The sequence below is a fragment of the Rhopalosiphum padi genome, chromosome 3 (genome assembly GCF_020882245.1).
Source record: "Rhopalosiphum padi isolate XX-2018 chromosome 3, ASM2088224v1, whole genome shotgun sequence".
NCBI classification, from domain to species: Eukaryota; Metazoa; Arthropoda; class Insecta; order Hemiptera; family Aphididae; genus Rhopalosiphum; species Rhopalosiphum padi.
The window spans coordinates 71,475,030-71,495,502 of record NC_083599.1 but is presented as its reverse complement, the minus strand read 5'-3'; the positions used below and the strand labels follow the sequence as shown (position 1 = coordinate 71,495,502).

General features: G+C 25.3%; 1 protein-coding gene and 1 long non-coding RNA gene across 2 annotated transcripts; both read right to left on the bottom strand.

Moving 5' to 3' along the window:
* Window positions 1-6,165: 6,165 nt before the first annotated feature.
* On the bottom strand, window positions 6,166-8,172 carry LOC132927344 (uncharacterized). Its single transcript, XR_009661704.1, has 2 exons — window positions 7,927-8,172; window positions 6,166-7,775 (listed from the first exon to the last, which is right to left on the bottom strand). It is a non-coding gene; the product is annotated as an uncharacterized LOC132927344 (long non-coding RNA).
* Window positions 8,173-11,969: 3,797 nt separating this feature from the next.
* LOC132927343 (uncharacterized) lies at window positions 11,970-19,333 on the bottom strand. The gene is made up of 5 exons (XM_060991856.1): window positions 19,251-19,333; window positions 18,956-19,168; window positions 17,728-17,828; window positions 16,025-16,129; window positions 11,970-12,678 (listed from the first exon to the last, which is right to left on the bottom strand). Exons 3-5 carry the CDS (start codon window positions 17,754-17,756, stop codon window positions 12,456-12,458), a joined length of 357 nt encoding a protein of 118 aa, XP_060847839.1. The 5' UTR covers window positions 17,757-17,828; window positions 18,956-19,168; window positions 19,251-19,333; the 3' UTR covers window positions 11,970-12,455.
* Between the last annotated feature and the right edge of the window lie 1,140 nt (window positions 19,334-20,473).

The window sequence follows — 20,473 nt, the reverse complement described above, 5'->3', positions numbered from 1 at the left end:
ATGAGTGTCTGTGTTTATTCCAGTACCCAAATCGAAAAATCCATAGATTTTCTTACCATTATATTCTATCTGATCCCTTATTGTAATTTCATTTATTAGTTTATTACAATATTACATCATAAAACTTAGCATCTAAATTCAGATGCTATAGTTAAGAACGATTCATTTGAAAATCCTGGCTCCCCATTAATTACTTTGTGTCATCTTGTGTTAGCTCTTTGAAGCACGGTTCATATATAAAAATTCACTACCTAAATGCACAGAAACTTTTTTAAAAAAAAAAGTTTGAAATTTTGTAAAATACTTATAGTAGTGGGTCAATAAATGATCTATGTACCACTATTTTAGTAAAATTTAAATTACTTACAAAGTTATTTAAGTTTTAGTGGTGGTTACTTACACTAACCACCATGCATAGATTAACAATATAATTTTTTTATAAATCAAATTTCTTTATTACTGACATTATAATATAATAAAAATAAATAATGACAAATTATGAATTATGTTGGATAGGTTCTTGAATAAACCATCAATAGTCAAACATCTAAAAATGTAAATTCATATTTTAAATAAATTAATAAAAACAACTATGTAATAAATAATTGCAAAAATATAATGTATTCCATACATAAGCACATCAATTTAGTTTTAGTAGCAAAGCACAAAACAACATAAAAAGCATAACATTGATCAAACTAAATAATTACCACATAATACATATATATTATTTATTCAAATAATTTATATGTCGTAGGAAGCAGCTGAACATGTACCATTCTGTAGAATAACATAAAACACAAGAAACAGATGAGTAAATTATTATAAACTTACCTTTTGCTAAATGGAATTCTTGAAAACAATTTTTGGATTTTTTCATGCACAAACTTACTTTACATACTGAGCACTCCCAAATGCTTCTTACAGGGTTTTTTTTTTGTACTACAATTACCACAACGCCTAGAAGTTGTTCTCTGAGGTTGGTGACTGGAACTTTCTAATCGTATACTTTTGTTTATATGAGGCTTTCGTGAAGCAGGGCCTCCTTGAGATAAAGTTTTTTTTGACTTTTGGGAAACTGCTACTAATTTGTCCGATAAAAGTGTATTATAAATGTTTCTTTTGAAATTTTTATTCTTGAAATGTTCCACATTGGGTAGTTCCTTATGTATAATAAATGCATTTGTTATTGCACAATCTACAAAATGGAACACCAACCTCATATACCACTTAACAGATTTTCTGTCTAATGAATAATCTCCTTTTAATCTGTCAAAATTGTCTACATAATTCATGTTTTTATTATAATCCACTAATACTTGTGGACAGGGTACGTTTACAATTGTTCCATCTTTTTGTTTTCTTTTTACTGAAATAGGTTCTTGAGGTAATGAACGTGATGAAAGTAAATGAACACTTCTTTTATCTTTCCATTTGCACATTGTGATATTTGTATCACTAGTGTTCCAGTCAAAGTCACCTCTCATCATTTTTTTATCATCTGATAGTTTTGGTAAATTTTTCCTGTTTGAATTTACTGTACCTACTGCATAAATATTATTTTGTTTCAGAATTTCATATAAATTATAACTACTAAAATAATTATCCATGTATACTATATGATTTTTGCCAGCAAATTCATTCATTAAATTTAATACTATTTTAGCACCAAGTCCTGTTTCCACTACATTGCTACTACATTTTCCAGTATAAATTTCAAATTTCAGGTTATAACTTGATTGATCGCAAAGCATCCAAATTTTAAAACCACGCTTTATAGGTTTATTTTGCATATATTGTTTCATGGTACACCTACCTTTAAATTTGACCATACTTTCATCTACAGCTAATTTTTGATGTGGTCGATATGATTTTTTAAATGTTTCACTCAAACAATTTAAAAGTGGCCTAATTTTATATAATTTATCATAGTCTATTTCTCCTCTTTTTGGTTTTAAAGAGTTGTCATTAAAATGTAAATGTGAAAGAATCCATCCAAATCTATTTACTGGCATTATTTTAGAAATAAAATTATCATGGAAATCAGTGGCACTTGACCAATAGTCTCTGTAGCTAGGAAGTTTTTTCAATGACATGAACATATTAATTGCAAAAAAATGTTTTATTTCATTTGGTGTAGTAGGTATGTACGGTTTTCCAGCTTGAGTTGCATACAAATTTGTATGAAATGCAACATGTTCTAAAAGGGTCTCAGGAAAAAGTTTTAAAAATATATTTGTTGGTGTAATATCTGACATTATATATTCTGTAACTCCAACATTACTTTCATTAAATACATCTTCTTCAAACATAGAAACAGTTTTAGACCAAGTAGGCACTTGTAGAGGTTGGTTAGGAATAACTATATTCTGTATATTGTACTGAACCGTTGAAGTTGATGGTGATGGTGGGATTATATTTAAATTCAATAGTGAAGCAATTGATACTTGGCTTGATACATTTCTGTGAAAATAAATAAAAATATTAACAAAATAATAATACAAACAATTTTAATATAAAATATCATTATAATTTTGTAATATTGTTTATATATCATATAAACTTACGAATGAGTAGGAGACACAAATTCCAAACTTTCTGGAAGCTGTTGATAATGGACAGGTGTTACTAAATTACGAGTATTTGGTCTATTCCTAGATGGTGTCCTAAGGAAATAAGTTTCAGTACCATTTAAAATATTATATTTCGCAAACTTACGTTGAAGTTGAAAATGCACAAGTTTCTAATGAGTTTGCTGGTAAAACAATATCATTCAAATTATTTGAATCGTCCGATTCGCTGTCCGAACAATCCAAAACAAATTCTTTTTCATAATCCGGATCCTCATCAGTGTCATCGACATCTGATTCCAGTTCAGAACCAGAAGGAAAATCTTCTTCGAGGTATTGAACTACATCTTTTTGCGTCAATCTTGTACGACGTGACATCTTTGATGTGATTATAAATATGATTCAAATTTCAAAGTGAAAAAAATAATTTTTAAATATTTATAAATGCTTATCGGTCATCAATAATGTGCATATTTTGAATGGTGGTTACGGCTGTTAACCACTACAAAGTATTAATTTTTATATCAGTAATTGTTGCTGAGTGATAGAGACTGATATGAATGAAAAATATACTTATCAATACATATGTCAAAGATGTTATAAACAAAAATTCCAATTTTAATTTATATTACGGGAACGATAAAGATAAGCAGCTGCAACACCGTATATCGTATGGTATGACACAAAATATAAACAGTTGGGTAAATAAAACTATTTATAAATCAAAACGTGGGTATATTTACTAACCAATTGAGGTGGTAGTATTCATTAACCACCATGCAAAAATTAAAAAAATTAGGTGGTCAATGCAACTTACCACCATGCTTCAAAGAGTTAGACTTGGGATGAAGAAGAACGTTTGCAAAAGATTTCCAAACAAATGTATACGCCTAGGGGAGTAAAAATGAAGGTATAGCAAATTTCCGAAGCTCATTTGAATTTTTTTAGCAGTAATTTTTCTTTAATAATATCTCGTAAAACATTTTAACTATAAATCTATTTAAAAAAAAGAAAACAACAAATTCTTAAAGGTAAAAAAAGGTAAAAAAATAAAACAACTTACCATATCCAGTAGCGAAGCTTAAGTTTTTAGTTGGAGACAATAAAATGACACTATACGCTTGGATTCCTCCCTTTTTATTTTACCTATTCGATAATACTTTTTTTTTGTATGAGTAATTAATAATTCCATCGTTCAAAATGAAATAAATTAAATCATCAACCATGAGGACAAACTATAATATAATAACAACAATATTAAGAAACACGTAGGTACCTATCGGCTATCAGTAATAGCGATTTACAGGGGACGATGTCGATGTCAATAATTGAGGAAATCTGAATAGCGAGATATGTCTCATAGCGAAGATAGTAATCCTCACTTACATTAAAATCTCCCCCGTACTCGCGCGCCCATAGTTTGGATATGTTGCATCGTAACGTCTCTTTGATATAATATAATATTTGGAATGACCCGCACAGCCGTATCGCGGGCATTTAATCTATTTTAATAATTCTTAAAGACTATAACTGTACAACGAAAAACCAATTTTAAAAAATATTAAAACGTATATCATTTTTATAATATAAATTACGTTAAAATTTGTAATATAAAAATAGTTTGATAAATAATTATCAAACTATAAAAAAACTATTTATAAAATATAATACAAGTCTGTGTTCATCTGCTCCTGTTGAGCATTTATTTTCATTTACTAGTTTTGTGAACTCACCCATTAGATCTAATCTAGCAAATAAAATGTTTGAAAAATTAATTTTTCTTAAAGGAAACCAAGATTTCATTCATAAAAATATCTAACATTTAATTTATTTCATATTTATTCATTTTTAACCATAAGACCATGACCATATGACCAATTTAACACAAATGTATAATAAAGTATAATAAGTTGTAAATTTTATGTAATTTAAAATTTTAGTGTATTTATATACATAATAGTATAATACATATGGTGATTTATTTATAATAATTTTATAATATTTATGACTTTATTGTATCTATATGCTATAGGCTGTAATACTAAACTAACATAGAGTATAGAGTATGGACAGTTTTGTGTATTGTGTAAACTGTATAGACCTTTTACGTTTAATAGTTAATAAAATTAAATTGGAAATATAAAAGTATCATGTATCATAGCATAAAGATACGCATATCTTGTATCTAGATACAATAAATGCACGTATCATGTATCATGATTCATGATACTTTTTTTTAGTATCTTGCCCAACCCTGTGTATAGCTCCTTTGTATATTTTTAGGGGATTTAAATGTAAAATGTGTATTATTATTCCTCTCAAAAATACTTGGACCGTTTTCCCTTAGACCATTTTTAAAGTGACAACTACATATTTTGTTGTTTTTGGTAGGTACTGCATCTGCTCTCCTATACACAAAATAGTTTTATTCGTTTAAAAAAGTTGAATATTTTTAACAAAAATCAAATACCTACCAAACAGATTTAGCCCATGACTTACACTCAGCATCATTTGCTGGAAATCTGAAAAATTTACATTCCTCTCGATTAGAAATGTGAGAACACAACGGAACACAAAATTGAACCATTTTAACACTAAGTCAACAATTATTTAATAAATTTTAATTTAGAATAAATATTAATATATCATGTAAAACGTGTTTAACTTACCTTGAAAAAACTCTTCAAAAAGAAAATCTGCGATACTTCATTGACACACAGAAATGGGAAAGCAAATGGCTCTATGAGAAAAACACAATAAATAAATATATATTAGTAAAATCATAACACATATGTATTATGTAAAATGGAGGGAAAATTATACATACTTCTAAGTAAAAATTGCAATAGTAAAAAATATTAATAATACTTAACTGATCTGTGTATAATGTGTGTGCCATAGAAGTACAAAATATTAAAATTTGTTTATATTGACGAAAAAAGCGTTTAGCTTCATATTACCGGTCGCTATATATGTATAACCTTGTAAAGAACATGTTTTTAATAGTTGGCACTTTAAAAAAAATACAAATGCAATTAAAATCAATTTTTTTCAAACACCTTTTTGACCCATGTATTTCTTATGGAATGAACCGTGATAACATGACTAAATAAACAGGCATGTCAGCTCTGATAACACTGCGCATGAAATGTTTCCCAGTCTCGGAATAAACACTAAAATACATGGAAGAATTAAATCCCGGTGTATTTTGAATTGTACAAAACCTAACAGTTTTTATAATAATTTTACATATTTCGCCACTCTAAATCTATGTAAATACTAATATATTTATAACTTTAATGATATTAAATTTGTTTATATTTTGTTTTGTCCTTAATATTATCTTGTACATTTTATATTGTCTTTTGTACGATAAAGAATAAAATCTTGAATTTTTATATGCAGTTTGTTTTATTTTTTAACCAAACATTTTAATAAAAATGCCAAACTGTATGGTACCAAGTTGTCCAAATAACTAATGTAGGAGACGTAGTATGGACATTAGTTATTACAGGTTACCCAAATCTCCTAAAATAAGGAAAAAGTGGTTAGATGCTTGTGGCAAGGAAGATGGTCAAATAAAAGACGGTAGACATAATATTTAATAATTTATTTGTAACATAATACACAACAACGATACAGCAGTACGGTAATAATATACATTTTGAAGCAATACAATTAAAAGATCGAAAAAAAAATATTTTACAATTTTTTATATCTTCACTTATTTTATATTATAATAAAGTATAAACATTATAGCTCGGATATGTTCAAAACACTTTACTCCAAGTAAATTACAAATAAAGTTGGGTTGTTTTAAGTATTCACCCAGTAATAAACGAGAACTTAAACCGAGTGCTGTACCGACCAAGTATTTAACTCCACTTAAGGAAAGTATTTTAAAGAGTTCAATCTTATTTAGTCTTATTTGTTTTATAACTGCTTGATATACAATATTACAGACAACTGTAAATTGTCAAGATGACAATAAATTTGAGATAAATGAACCTGAAGATACATTAGAGGTAGAAATGTATACAATAATATGCATAAACATACAAATATGAACATGTATCAATATTCATTTTTAATTTAGGTACAACATATTGATATAGAGATGAGAAAGAACAAAATTAGTAGATCTCTAATGAACAATTTTAAGTCAAATGAATCCATAAATATAATTGATAACTGAAAAAGGTACAAAAATGTATTTAATGCAAAAGCATGTATTCCAAGTTCTAATATTTTATGTCTTTTACTGTGTTGTAAACCTGTCTAGTGTCTATACTTGAAAGAATTCTTATTTATAATTCAAAACTTGAGGAAACTAAAAAATGCTTAACTGCAGTACAGGAAGAAAATGAAACATTAAAAATGAATTTTAATGACAAAGTTTTTAATTTATTTTCACATATTTTTACACGAACTCAAATAAATTATTTCTTAAATCCAAAAAAAAAATATTTAAATGGGGAATAGATGACATTACAGGAGAAATTTCTTTAAGAAGTATATCTCCGAAGGCTTATAGATACTTAAGAGAATCTTTGAAGTATCCATTACCAGGTTTGTGAAGTATTTCTTATACAACTGCTATTATGATCATAATTTAAATGTATTTTAGATCTATCTACTTTGTGAACTTGGGCCCAAAAATTTCCAATTCAACCAGGCGTTTTAATGGGTGTGTTAGGTATCATGAAATCTAAAGGCAAGTAAACTATGTAGTATGTCACTACTTAATTGTGCAATAAAATATTAATTAAATTACAGGTATTTCTATAGATGAAAATGAAAAATTAGTAAGTTTATCATTTGATGAAGTTTACATATCTCATGACATCTGTTATGATAAAATATCTCAGCAAGTCATTTGATCACACAAAACAGTTCAAGTAGTAATGGCCAGAAGTATTTTTAAATCATGGAAACAAGTTGTTTATTATAAATATGACACACCGATGACAAGTGACATATTATTAGAGATTATCACCAACTTATATAGTATTGGATATACTGTTGTATCTGTAACAAGTGATATGGGTCCAACAAACATGGGTTTATGGAAGTCTATGAATGTTTCTCATACAAATAGTTAATTTGCTCTTTCTCTAATGCCTGATAGGAAAATTCATGTTTTTGCTGATGTCCCGCATTTGTTAAAACTTATTAGAAACAACTTTCTTGATTCTTGGCTTCCTTCTAAAAAATAACAACGGTACGGATAAACTTAAAAATATTAAAACATTGAATTTAAGTTTTTTTTTTACAAAGGTGATAAGTATATAGGGAAATTCATAATAGAAGAGCTCTTGAAAATCCAAGATAAAGGTGATAATGATATGAGATTTACCTTTAAAGTCGGTGATTGTCATATAAATGTTAGTGGTACACAGCGGCAAAAGGTTAAGACTGCAGCCCAACTTTTCTCCGGGACAGTTTCAAAAGCGATAGAATATGATGGACTCAATAACGAATTCCAACTATCAAACTGGAAAGAAGTATTTAACAGTAAACAAGTTAATTTAAAACTATTTTAATTTTATCTTTTAATGTTTAAAGGCTGCAGAAACTATCCTTCTCATCAATGATTGGTTTGACTTACTCAACAGCCAAAATATGGTTGGAGATAACTCTATGGCATATGGGATGAATATTGTAGATCAAACCAATTTATTGAATAGAATGGATAAGTTTATTCTGTCAATGCGGGTACATGGAAAAAAAAGGCATAGTGCAGTTTCAAAAAGGTATTTGAATGACAAACTTTTCCTTAAGAAGATTGTTGAATGACCTGCAACAAAATTATAAAGGACAGTATATAATAATTACACGACGTTTAAATCAAGACGTATTAGAAAATTTTTTAGTTTTATGTGAGGGATGGGTGGATCTAATGACCATCTAAATCCCTTAAGTTATTAAACTTTATTATTAACCTTTAAGATTTTAAGTATCGGTAAGTAAATAAATCTGATTCTTAAAAATACCTCCTTCTTCTTTTTCTTATTCTTAATTATTTACCACTGTTCTACATTTGTTTTTGAACTTCTATTCTAAGTAGAAATTAATAATAATTAATAGACTTGTAAGTATTGATCTGCTTTGTATGCAATTAATGTATCTGTTAAATAAAAAAATAATTGTATAAGTAGATATTATAATTATTAACTAAATAATTCTGATTTTAATTACATTTATTATGTTACAAAATTTAAAAAAAATAATGTTATGTTTAATTTTGGATACTTAGATTAAGATGGTACATACTCGGCAAACACTCTACATCGGTATTCACAACTAACCGCAACACTGAAGAAAGTGCTAATGAAAACAGTTTGTTGAGTTTGAGTGATATTGTTGAAGTAGATGAGTGTATACTGACGGCTGCTGTTATTGAAAATTCCAGAGTATTTGGCAAAGACAATTATACCAACTACATAACAATTGATGACCAAAGTTCTAAATTATTAAATTCATTTGAGTTAGAGGAAGAATGTTAAAAAGCCATTAATTACTTACTAAATACATCATTTTTTTTATATTTGATTTTTAGTTAAGTGCCATGGAATTATTTAACCATAATTTCAATGATTCAACTAAAAAAAATTTGAAGTACATAGCGGGGTCAGTTGCAAGAAAGTATAAATCAAGGTATTCGTTTTTGGAAGATGAAACCGAATGTCCTGTAGAAAAAAAAAGATGATTGGATTTCATACATTTCAAAAGGTTGTTACATTTAGAATTATTAATGTGAGCAAATTTTGGAAAAATCATAATTTAAATATATTTAATGGTTATAGGATATGTTACACGCCCATCACATGATTTGATCAATGTGGCCAAGATACTTGAAAGTGTATTTGATGAAGGTTTTAGTAGACAGACAGGATTAGTAAAAAAATTGTTTGCCATGGTAAACAATAAAATTCCAAAAGATTGCATTCCACCTGAAGTCATTGAATGCCTTATTCGAACTCGCCTGTATATCCGTCTGCGAGAATTAAATAAAAAAGAACAAAAAAAAAACAGTAATTTACAATAATAAAAAAATAAAAAAATTTACACAATGAAAATTAAACAAATAATAAAATTATTGATTATTGGAATTTCATACACCCTTTTACTAATTATTATACTAAAAACAAATTAAAAAATCCTAATCCTAATATTATATAAATTAAAATATAAAATATATTAACGATATTATATAATTAATTTGAACGAATTAATTAATATATCATTGCGTATTACTTACATACTCTACATATTTGATATCGTTTTTGCCAAGACTGGGGAACATGTGCAGTGATAGCGAAAATTAAATTTTAGTTGACATGCCTGTTTATTTAATCATGCGTGATAACATTTTTGTTTGAACCGTCGGTCTTATCAATAGACAACGTGGCGTCATTACTATTTGTGTCTATAAGAGAATAAATTCATATTAGAAATAGCAGCTCAGACAAGTTAGCTGAAAGTACCTATAAAAGTAAGATTGAAAAACATTCTGTTTAACCTTTTGTTTTCTACCAAAGCATTCTTGTTATATAATGTCTTTTTTTATATTATATTATATTCAAAGAAAAAATTTTAAATATTGATTTAAAAAATAAAAATTTTATTATTCAAATCACATGAATTAACTTTTAATACAATCATAAAGTTTAAAAATTGACATTAAAAAAACCATACATTTATAAAAATAAATATTAATTTAATAAAAATAAAAAATCATTTTCATATCATTTTATAATTATTTTTAAATCATGTTTTCAAAAAATCTTATTTGTAGATAGGTATGTAATTTAATTTGTATACTATATTTTATAACATTTTAAATAATGATTTTTTAAATATACAGTAGTCTTAATTTTTCAGTATAGTGACAGTCTAGATTTCTCAATAACCTAGCAGTAGATTAACTAATCTCTTTATGAGTATCACATTTATTAAATAAAGGAATACAATTAATCAGGTTTACTTAAAATTAAATACTATCTATCATCTATAGTTTAGTAGTAAAATAGGTTTTGTACTTTTTGGAGAACTCTATGTTATGTTTTGTCTCTTGTCTCACAGACAATATGGTAAATTTATGTTCAGCAGTTCCAATTCAATGTAATAACTTTTAATTATAAAGAGAATTTATATAATATCAAATTTAAAGGTAAGAACATTCTCTGCTTTCTCATGTTCTTTTTTTCTGTACTTGAATTATTAAGCTAATTATGAATATGTAAAATTTTAAGTCTCACAAGAGATTTTAAAATTAAAACGCCAAAGAAAAACCATGAGTTACTTTACAGATAACTTACGTTTAAATTTCATAATAATTCAATTCATTCTATAATTAAATCTTACTACACAAAATTCAAACTGTTGAACATAAATTTGCTAGTTATATGTTCGTAAGACAAAGACAACAAATTAACCTATTTAATAAACGATGTAAATTAAAGGTATTTCGACTCAGAAGAAAAATTGCTCGTACCCTCTTGGTTGTTGCGGTAAGTTTGAGAAAAGGTAGTTTTTGTTTATTAACTGTCCTCGTTGTTCTAAAACTCGACCCATCTCGTAGTTGATTTCCGATTGGGAACAGTACCGTGACGTTCGACGCTAAAAAGAAGTCTGGATACTAATTTTCACCAATTTATTGATTTTTACTAGATTCAATGTTGAGAAAGATCCATCTATTTTTGTCTCTATTTCCGTGGCCTACCCGATATGTACTGTGTAGTCAGCCCTAATTACGTTTATAAAATAATAGTATTAAAATATTTTTTGATATTTTTTTTTAATGGTATGATAAAATGGAGTAGTATACACGTAACTGTAATAAACTATTATATTGATTATTTTGTCCTGCCATCATAAAATTAAATATATTTTTTTAAATGTTCACACTTGATGAATCTATAACACATTCTGCGTATTATCTCAATTTTCAATATTTTGTGACTTACGTCGTTCCTTAAATTTGTGGTTCATATGTCGATGCAGATATCCTCTTAAAACAAAATACTACACTAAAATAAATAAACAACAAAAACACTAAAATACAAATCAAACGATTGTAAAATAAAAAGTAGCAATTAATATATAAAAAATTGTAAGTTTTTTAGAACAATTATGTATTGTAAATTAAAACTAATTTATTAATATACTAAATTATTAACATTGAAGATTTATAAAACCGCAAATTTAAAATATGTATTTTTACTCATTATTTCAAAAAGTATTCATATTTTCGAAAACATTTTTTTACGTAATTTCAAGTTAAATAAATGTTTTATTAAAAAATTATATTTCTAAATATTTTTTATCCTTATATTTTTTAAGTTTTTACTTTTTGAATGACAACAGAGTTTTAATTTCATATTCCAAAGCAGAATAATTTTCTGAGTATTTTGATACATAAAAATCGAATTTAGGGCGAGTAGTTTATGAGTTAACTTAAAAAATATAAGGATAAAAAATATTTAGAAATATAATTTTTTAATAAAAACAGTTGTTTTTATCTTGAAACTACGTAAAAAATGTTTTCAAAAACATGAATACTTTTTGAAATAATGAGTGTACAATGATAAAAGAATCAACTTGTATTACAATCAATATTATACTACATATTTTGAGAATGTTTAGCCAGGAACTTAGTATAATTTAATAAATTTAAAGTTAAACAACATCTTAATGGATTAAAAATAATTCAATGGATAACATTAAAAATAAAATTATTAAAATTCAAATTTTCTCCAAAATGTGTGTTATAATGTGTTCAATTGGGGCAATTGGTTCAAATACTTCTTTGGAAAAGTATTGTAATATGTTAGGAGCATGGGAATTACATTGTGATGACCCAGTACCTCAGTTCATAATGGTTCAAAATAAAACGCTACAGACCTCACATTTTTTACGTTTACTCCAATCCCTATCTAAATCAACTAAAATGTAAGGATTTCGGGGTAATGCTATGTTACATATTTCACATCTAAAAAAGCTATCCACCAAGCTATCTCTGACATGATCAAATAATCTTTTCTTTTCAATATAATTCATCTTACAAATATCACAAAGTTTTCCATTTTCATCGACATCGAGCACCCTTTAAAAAAAAATTAATTTAAATTGTGATTAAACAAATATAAATGTTTATTATAAAAAAATCATAAATTACTTCATTGATACTGCTATCAACAAAATAATCACTATACTTTATATTCAATTTATTAAATGGGTATTAGTGTATAACTATAAGTTTGATAATTGCATAATAATGTTAATACATAATTTAATTTTAACTAAAAGTTAAAAGTAATAACTATTATGTACAAATTTAATTTTGATTAATTTATAATTATTTTTTACTCTTAGTGAATAAAGCAATTATTTTATTTAAATGTTATAATTGTTTTTAGTAGAATCAATTAACTTGAAAATATATCAATAAATAAAATATTATACTTAAAATAATTTAATTTAATTATATGTGACAAATCATGTAGCAATGATTTGCGAATTTAAAATTTTTCAAAATTAAAAATAATTCAGTTATTAGACTTATTATCAAATGTTAATTGTAGCTAATAATAAAACAATTTGTAATTATAAATCTATAAACATATGTATATTTATTGCAAAATATCTCTTAACCATTACAGTTCTGGTCCCAATATTAACAGTTAATTGAGTGTTTACTGTACCTAATTTAATATATTTCTATTACTAATAGATATAACAATATACACTACACACAATTGTAATAAATAAATAAAGAAGGGTGGGCAAGTAGGTATCGCTTTGCAGTATAGAAGAGATGGAGAGTAGGTCAGTATAATGTATGTGTTAAATTTGAATACAATGACAGGTATAATTGTACATGAAAAACGATTCTGAACGGAGATAGTTTGTCAGTCTAGGGTACCTAATTAATAGAATATATTATATTATTACTTATATTTAAATTATAATATATTGTTATTTTACGCAATTACGTAAACAATTTAATTTCATAAGCACACAAAATTGTTTCTATATTGACGCTAGAATTTTTTTTATAGTTGCTTAAAGGAAAACTTATGTATTGGTTTATGAATCTTCTCTTATATTTTCTAACCAGAGTAAATAATTTCTAAAATTATTAATGGTGTTATCTCATTCTATTCCTTTTCTGTTTGCAATGCCTAAATAAATCTGTGAAATATCTCGAAATATTAATGAATACAGAAGATATATTTGAGTTATCTATGTGTGATAATCTAGCTCACTTTCATTATGTTGGCTACACACAACAAAATTTCAAAAAAACGACAATACCAATACAATACCAAGGGAAGACTTCAAAAATTAAGTAAATTAACAAAAAATAAAGAACTTCTTAAGTTTGTGATATCAAATACTTAATGAGGACACTACTCAATATTTTAAGTAAGTAATTAGAAAATATTGAGCTAAAAATTTGAAAATTATTTTGATTTTCAGAAGAATTCTATATACAAACTCCTGCAATGTAATGATAATTTTTTTTTTTCAAATAAATATGTAGTTTCCAGGTTATCAATTATTCTTATTTCAGTGATCTTGTTAATTTATTAGGAATAATAGAAAATGAATTTATATGGTATTATGTGAAATATAGCTTTGAAATGACTTACTTTTTAAGCATTTAACTCTTTAGGAGTACTCAATAAAAGTAATGGTGTTAATGTTTTTATTAGGAAAATGCTCTAATATATAGAAAATTAAAAAATCTTTATTAACACCATGGAATTGTATTTATCTCTAAAAAAATTAACAATCTAAATATTATTTTTGTGATATTACTATATATTATATTATAAGAAATTCAAACATTAGCAACAACTTTTTGAGTATTATTTGCAGAATGGATAATTCTTAACAATTTCAGGAATTCATAATTTAAGTCATTCTAAAAATTATACTTATTTAAAAAAAAATAAATTGACCAATTATATTTATCTGTCACTATCATTTTTTTCCCAATAAATTCCTTTCAACATGGTTAACATTCTTCTTAAGCTTTTAAAAAATGTAATATCATTAAGTACAATAGGAAATAAATTAACATGTAAAAACAATTAATGGATTTCTGTATCAAAAACATTTTAACAATTTATTAAGACTAAAATGCTAGATTTTTTAAGAAAAAGTAATTTTTCTCTAATTATCAATTTTAAATTAGAATTGAGTTGTATGCAAACAATGTACTTTTTAGGACTGATAACTTTATTTTGAAAACAACAACATTAAGGCGGAGGTGATATTTGCAGGAAAATGTTAAAAACATTTGATTGTGTAAATCAGTGTTGTATTTATGGTCTGTTTTTGTGTTAAAAATAATTTATTATTTTCAAACATTTTAATTTTATTATTTATGTAAAAGTACTTTTATTACTAATTATAGAAATGTTGATTTGACAATTTAATGTGAAATTTGTGAATGTGGTTGGTCAATGATGCGATATAGGTTTGGAATTTCATGATACCAATTCTTAAAGGTGAGTTCAGATGATCATCACTTAATCATGATTTATTATTTTATTTTGTTGGATTAAAAATATCTGTTTACATATGTTGAGCTAAAAATTGTTGCCATTTTCATCATCAGATCATATGTTAAGCTGAAGTAAAATGAGATATTGCATTGCAATGTAAAAATGTATAGGTAAAATATATATGTATCATATTATGTACATGCAAGTAGGTATTAAAATATTAAATTTGCATTATTGGTGGCCCACACAAAGTCAATATTTTTCTAATGTGGCTCACCAAAGAAAAAGGTTAAGCATCACTGGTGCAAATTAATATTTATTATTAAAAAATGTAGATAAATCAGACATAAGCGTGTCAAAAAATCTATTTAAGTATAATTTTTTTTAAGTAATAAAACTCCGTGAGAAACTAAATTTTTAAGATAATTTTAGTTAAAGTCTCATTATATCTTATGGAAAGTACTCTAAAGACGCTATAATTTATACATTTTATTTGAGTCAAATAAAATTTTAAATTTTGTAAATGGTTTCAATTTTGATTTAAAAAAAAATAAATTAAATTACAATTTGTTAAAATGAATAGTTAGTTTGCTATAAATTATTTAAGATATATAAAATTGTTAAAATTAAATAATACTTATATTTAAAAAATTAAAATTCCACATAAAATTAATATTAATATAAGCAATTTACTTATTATTAACTTAAAACAGTGTTTCACAACTTCTTTTACTCGCGGAACCGTTGCAGGAGCTTGAATGTTTTGTGGAACCCCCATATAATTGTTGGAGCTATTCTATGTTAGAATCATAATTCAAATCAAAAAATTTCCCAAATTTCTCACAGAACCGTTGGCATTGGCTGACAGAACCCTTAGGTTCCGCGGAACACCAGTTGGGAAACACTGACTATAAGTCAAAAAATTATTTAACTCACGAAAAATTTTTCTGATTAAAATTTGAATTATAATCATATGTAATTACTGGAAGTGTCTTGTCATCAAATCTGGTAAGTACAACTCTTAGTTCTTTTAACCCATATCTAAACATAATAAATATAATTAGTATATTATTTAATTTTTAATATTATGTATATTAAAATTAAATTTTTATTATTTTATATATCCTGTCTTAAACTAAACTTTTAAAATCATGCATGAATGTGTAGTACAAAACTCAATCAATTTAAAAACAGAAAACTGAAGGTCTTTGAAATGCAGTGAAGAACATAGGCGTACGCAGAGTTCCTAATCATGTGCAGCACATATTTCTATTTTGTTGATTATTGTTTTTTGATAACTTTTATTTTAAGGAAAATTTTCAGTAAATTTAGATGAAGTATAAATTATGGTATTAAAAATAATATATAATAATATAATATATTATGGTTTTAATTATGTTATTTTAACTATTTATACCACCGTAAAATTTTATCATGGTTTTAATTTTAATTTTAGAGTAAAGTTTACAGTGAAAAAAAATTTGTCGTCACAGAAAGAACAGATGCAGCCTAGGCTGCATTTGCTGCACCCGTGTGCATGCCTCAGATGAAAAATCATAAGTTAAAAAAATATTGTAAATAAAAAAAAGTACTGAATTAAGTATAGAAATTGCAATGTATCAAAAAGAGAAGAAATTAATAGCTTCGACATAATGGATTTATTGGTTTATTTATAAAAGCGAGTGTAAGAAAATAATCATAGAGGGAGATCAAATATAGAATGTATAAAGCAAATAATCATGAAAAATGTATTTTTCTAAAAAATGAAAAGGACAGCTAATCATAGTAAAAATTTTAAAATTTCTACAAGTCAATTAAAACAACGAAGAATAGTCAAGTTATTTTTAAAGGTCTCAGATTTAAAAAAAAAAAATTATAAATATCAAGTTTTAAATTTTCAATAAAACTTAAAATGGTATTAGAGATGGAAAATATTACCTTTTATTAAATTAAATACATTATAAACACGAACTTTATGTTATATCTAAAGAGGATGCCATATCCGCATGTGTTGTTTCTGTCTTAATAATGTACATTATAACAAATTTTCGTTCAGCAAAATACATTTTGTGATGTTAGCTTTAATATTAGAGTAAATTTACTTAATATCAAATTTAAAAGTAAGAATATTATCTAGACAATGATATATGATTTTATTGATATTATCAGTTTAAAGTGAGTTATGAACATTTTAAAGTTGTTATATTTTACATAGCTGTGACTCACTTTAAAATAAATAATATCATTAAAAGCATATGTCATAGTCTAGATAATATTCTTACCTTTAAAATTGATAATAGGTAAATTTACTCAAATATTAAAGTTAACATCACAAAATTTATTCTGCTGAATGAAAATTTGTTATAATGTACATTAGTAAGACAAGAGACAATACATGCGGGTATGGTGTCCTTTTAATAAATAAATCCTTGACAAATTTATTGTCCTGTTTTATAAATGATAAATAACACAAATAAATTCTTTAAATAAAATATGAATATAAGATTAAATAGTTTTAATCTTTCTTGATTCAAAAATGTAAAATCAAATTAATCCTTAACATTGTTCTTTGACTAAGAATAAATTAATAATATAATTAAAATTATATTATTATTGGAAAAAATATAGTTTATACTCACTTTGTAAACAATGGATCCACCTTTGCCATTTTGATGAAATTATCTGTTGTTATAAATTATTGAATATATAGTAAAACTTTTAATTGATAAACTTGATGGTCCTTAAAAAAATATTGTTTAATAGACATTTTTAAAGCAGTAATAATTTTTTACTTAAAAAACTTACATTTCTACATGATATTAATCTAAATAACAACATATTATCAATAATATAATTATTAATAATATTTTATAGTAATAGATAACAGTATGTTAGTTTACATGTATATTTGTGTTTTTAGTGGTATTATACTGGACTTATCATTGGTGTCAAATTGAAGAGTAAACTTTAAATTATTCATAAATCGGGGCTCGAGACTTATAGCACTTTAAATTTTCCGAGGGATTTTCTGAAAAAAACCATTAAAAGTAGAAAAACTGGTCAAAAAAGCAAATATAATCAAAAAAACTGGAAATAATCATATTTTTAAAAAAAATTGTTGAAAAAAGCAAAAAAAGCACTTTCAAATTTCATAATTGAACGTGTTTTAACATGACATATACTTCCATAGTACTCTGCTACATTTTAAGTCAATCCATAAAAATAAGCAAATTTTTTAAGTCCCGAGCCCTGGTTATAATTTATTTTATAACCATGATACAAAATTAATAAATAAAAATGTCACTTCTAAAAATGTTTGAATAGTTTTTTTAAAAAGAAGTTACACTAAATAATTAAAATACGTGAAATATACTAATAAAACATCTAAAACATAAACTCTAACTCCAAAGAATAAATTACTAAATTAATATTTTTATGCATCGTTAATACATTTTATCATTGCTATTATATTTTAATAACGATTATTATTTTTCACGGATAATTATTTTATTTAACCTTTATGTACATAATATTTTTTTCATTAAAAGCAAAATTGTTAGATTATATTGTATACATACTATACATTTATTTTCATTATACCAAAAAGTTTTATTTTATGATCATTCATTACAATAAATAAAAAATAAAAATAAAAACTTGAACAGCAAAATAAATGTAACATTGACATAGCCAAACGACAAGTACCGAATAAATGCTATACACTGGATTACAAATATTATAATAGAATATATTTATATATTATTATTGTTAATTGAAGATGTAACAATAAAGAGAGATGAGATGTTAATTTTATTTCTAAGAGTTAATAATTAAAAGGTTTCAAGGGTATGTTTTATTGATACTCACCATAAAATGATAAGGTTTAAGCTGTTAAATTCAAACTTATAGCAGCTATTGAAAAAACTTCGACTTATCAATAAGCTGCAGTGTAGGTGTAATGGTTGCCATTAATATTCTTAGGATTCCTGATATTTATTTGAAAAAACGTGAATTACGAGCATCTGATTGCAACCGTTTGTTCAGAAAATCATTGTTTTAAATTATGATTGTCGAGTTACGCTGTGACAATCATAACAAAATATATTTACATAAATACATTTATTTAGACATGGTGTTATTAATTATTAGTAATAATACGAACCAAGTATGAAATACTTAACAATAATTCAAGTCGACTGTAGTAAATATGTCGATTAATTTATCAATATCACAATTTAAGATATTATACAGGTTAGTTATCGCTAGCCAACGAATGGTCAGAACTTGTTACGGTTATTAGTTCATATTTCTACCACATGGGTAGGCAGAGCACTAGTGTTACATTTTAGAAGGTGCGCGGCAAAATATAATATTTAAAATATAAAATATATTATGATATTGCCTTTTAGCTTGTCGAACCTCAAATTTTAAGTCAATTACTTTCTACATTATTTTTATTATAATTACTAATGTACCTATAATTATGGCTAACTAAAATGTCTTTTGGTAATGAACAACAGATATTATAATTCATTTTACAATTATAATAGTTTGAAGTATTGACTTATCTTTTCCGCCTAGTTTAGAAACATTTCTTCTTCAAAACACATAATAAATTATTAGGAAAATAATATTCTCCTTCTTACATTTGAAAATAGACCACACATTCTATTTCCATCAATTCATATAAATTATTTCTAACATTCTATGCATTCTCTATATCATATACCCTATATCTATTTTCATTTCTCAACTTGAAATTCTTTCTGCTATAATAAACATTTATACTATTTCATTGCATAAAATACTTTCCATCAAATATTTTTGTTCACACTTCCAACTAAAAATATTGTGAAAACGATCAAAAGCACCTCAAATAACTGACATTTAAAATTAAGAAAAGTACCCACATTTATTTAAAAAAAATAGTATTTAAATACATAAAAAAAGAGTTAATAACAATTTGAATATTATTTGTTAACTGTATATTAGATACAACTCATATAATTTTTAAAAATATTTTTTTCTTCCCTAACTAAATAATATTGTTTAGCTTTAAACTAGTGATATTAGTGATATATCACTTATTACAACCCAAAATACAATTAGTGCTCTATAGATGTGATGAAAATATGAATTAAAACTGTAACATAAACTGATTGTAACTCTCCATGAAATTTAGATGGTATACAATAGTATTAATAAATAATACTTCAAATAATATTAATGTCTTCTCGATAACCCTGTTCTATATAGTGTTCATATAGCAATGATTAAATCAAATACTAGGACAGCGATGTTATTGAAACGGCGTTGAGAAGAAATTGTTGAATATTTTGTAAATTGTGATACCTCAGATTATTTGCAGAGATTCTCCTATAGTTT

Coding starts and splice junctions, on each gene's coding strand:
- LOC132927343 (XM_060991856.1), bottom strand. CDS start 17,756: ATGGCAAAGGTGGATCCATTGTTTACAAA. Junction 16,130..17,727: donor GTGGATCCATTGTTTACAAA/GTGAGTATAAAC, acceptor TATTATGTTTAG/ATATGGGTTAAAAGAACTAA. Junction 12,679..16,024: donor TTTAATCAGAAAAATTTTTC/GTGAGTTAAATA, acceptor TTTTTTTTAAAG/GGTGCTCGATGTCGATGAAA.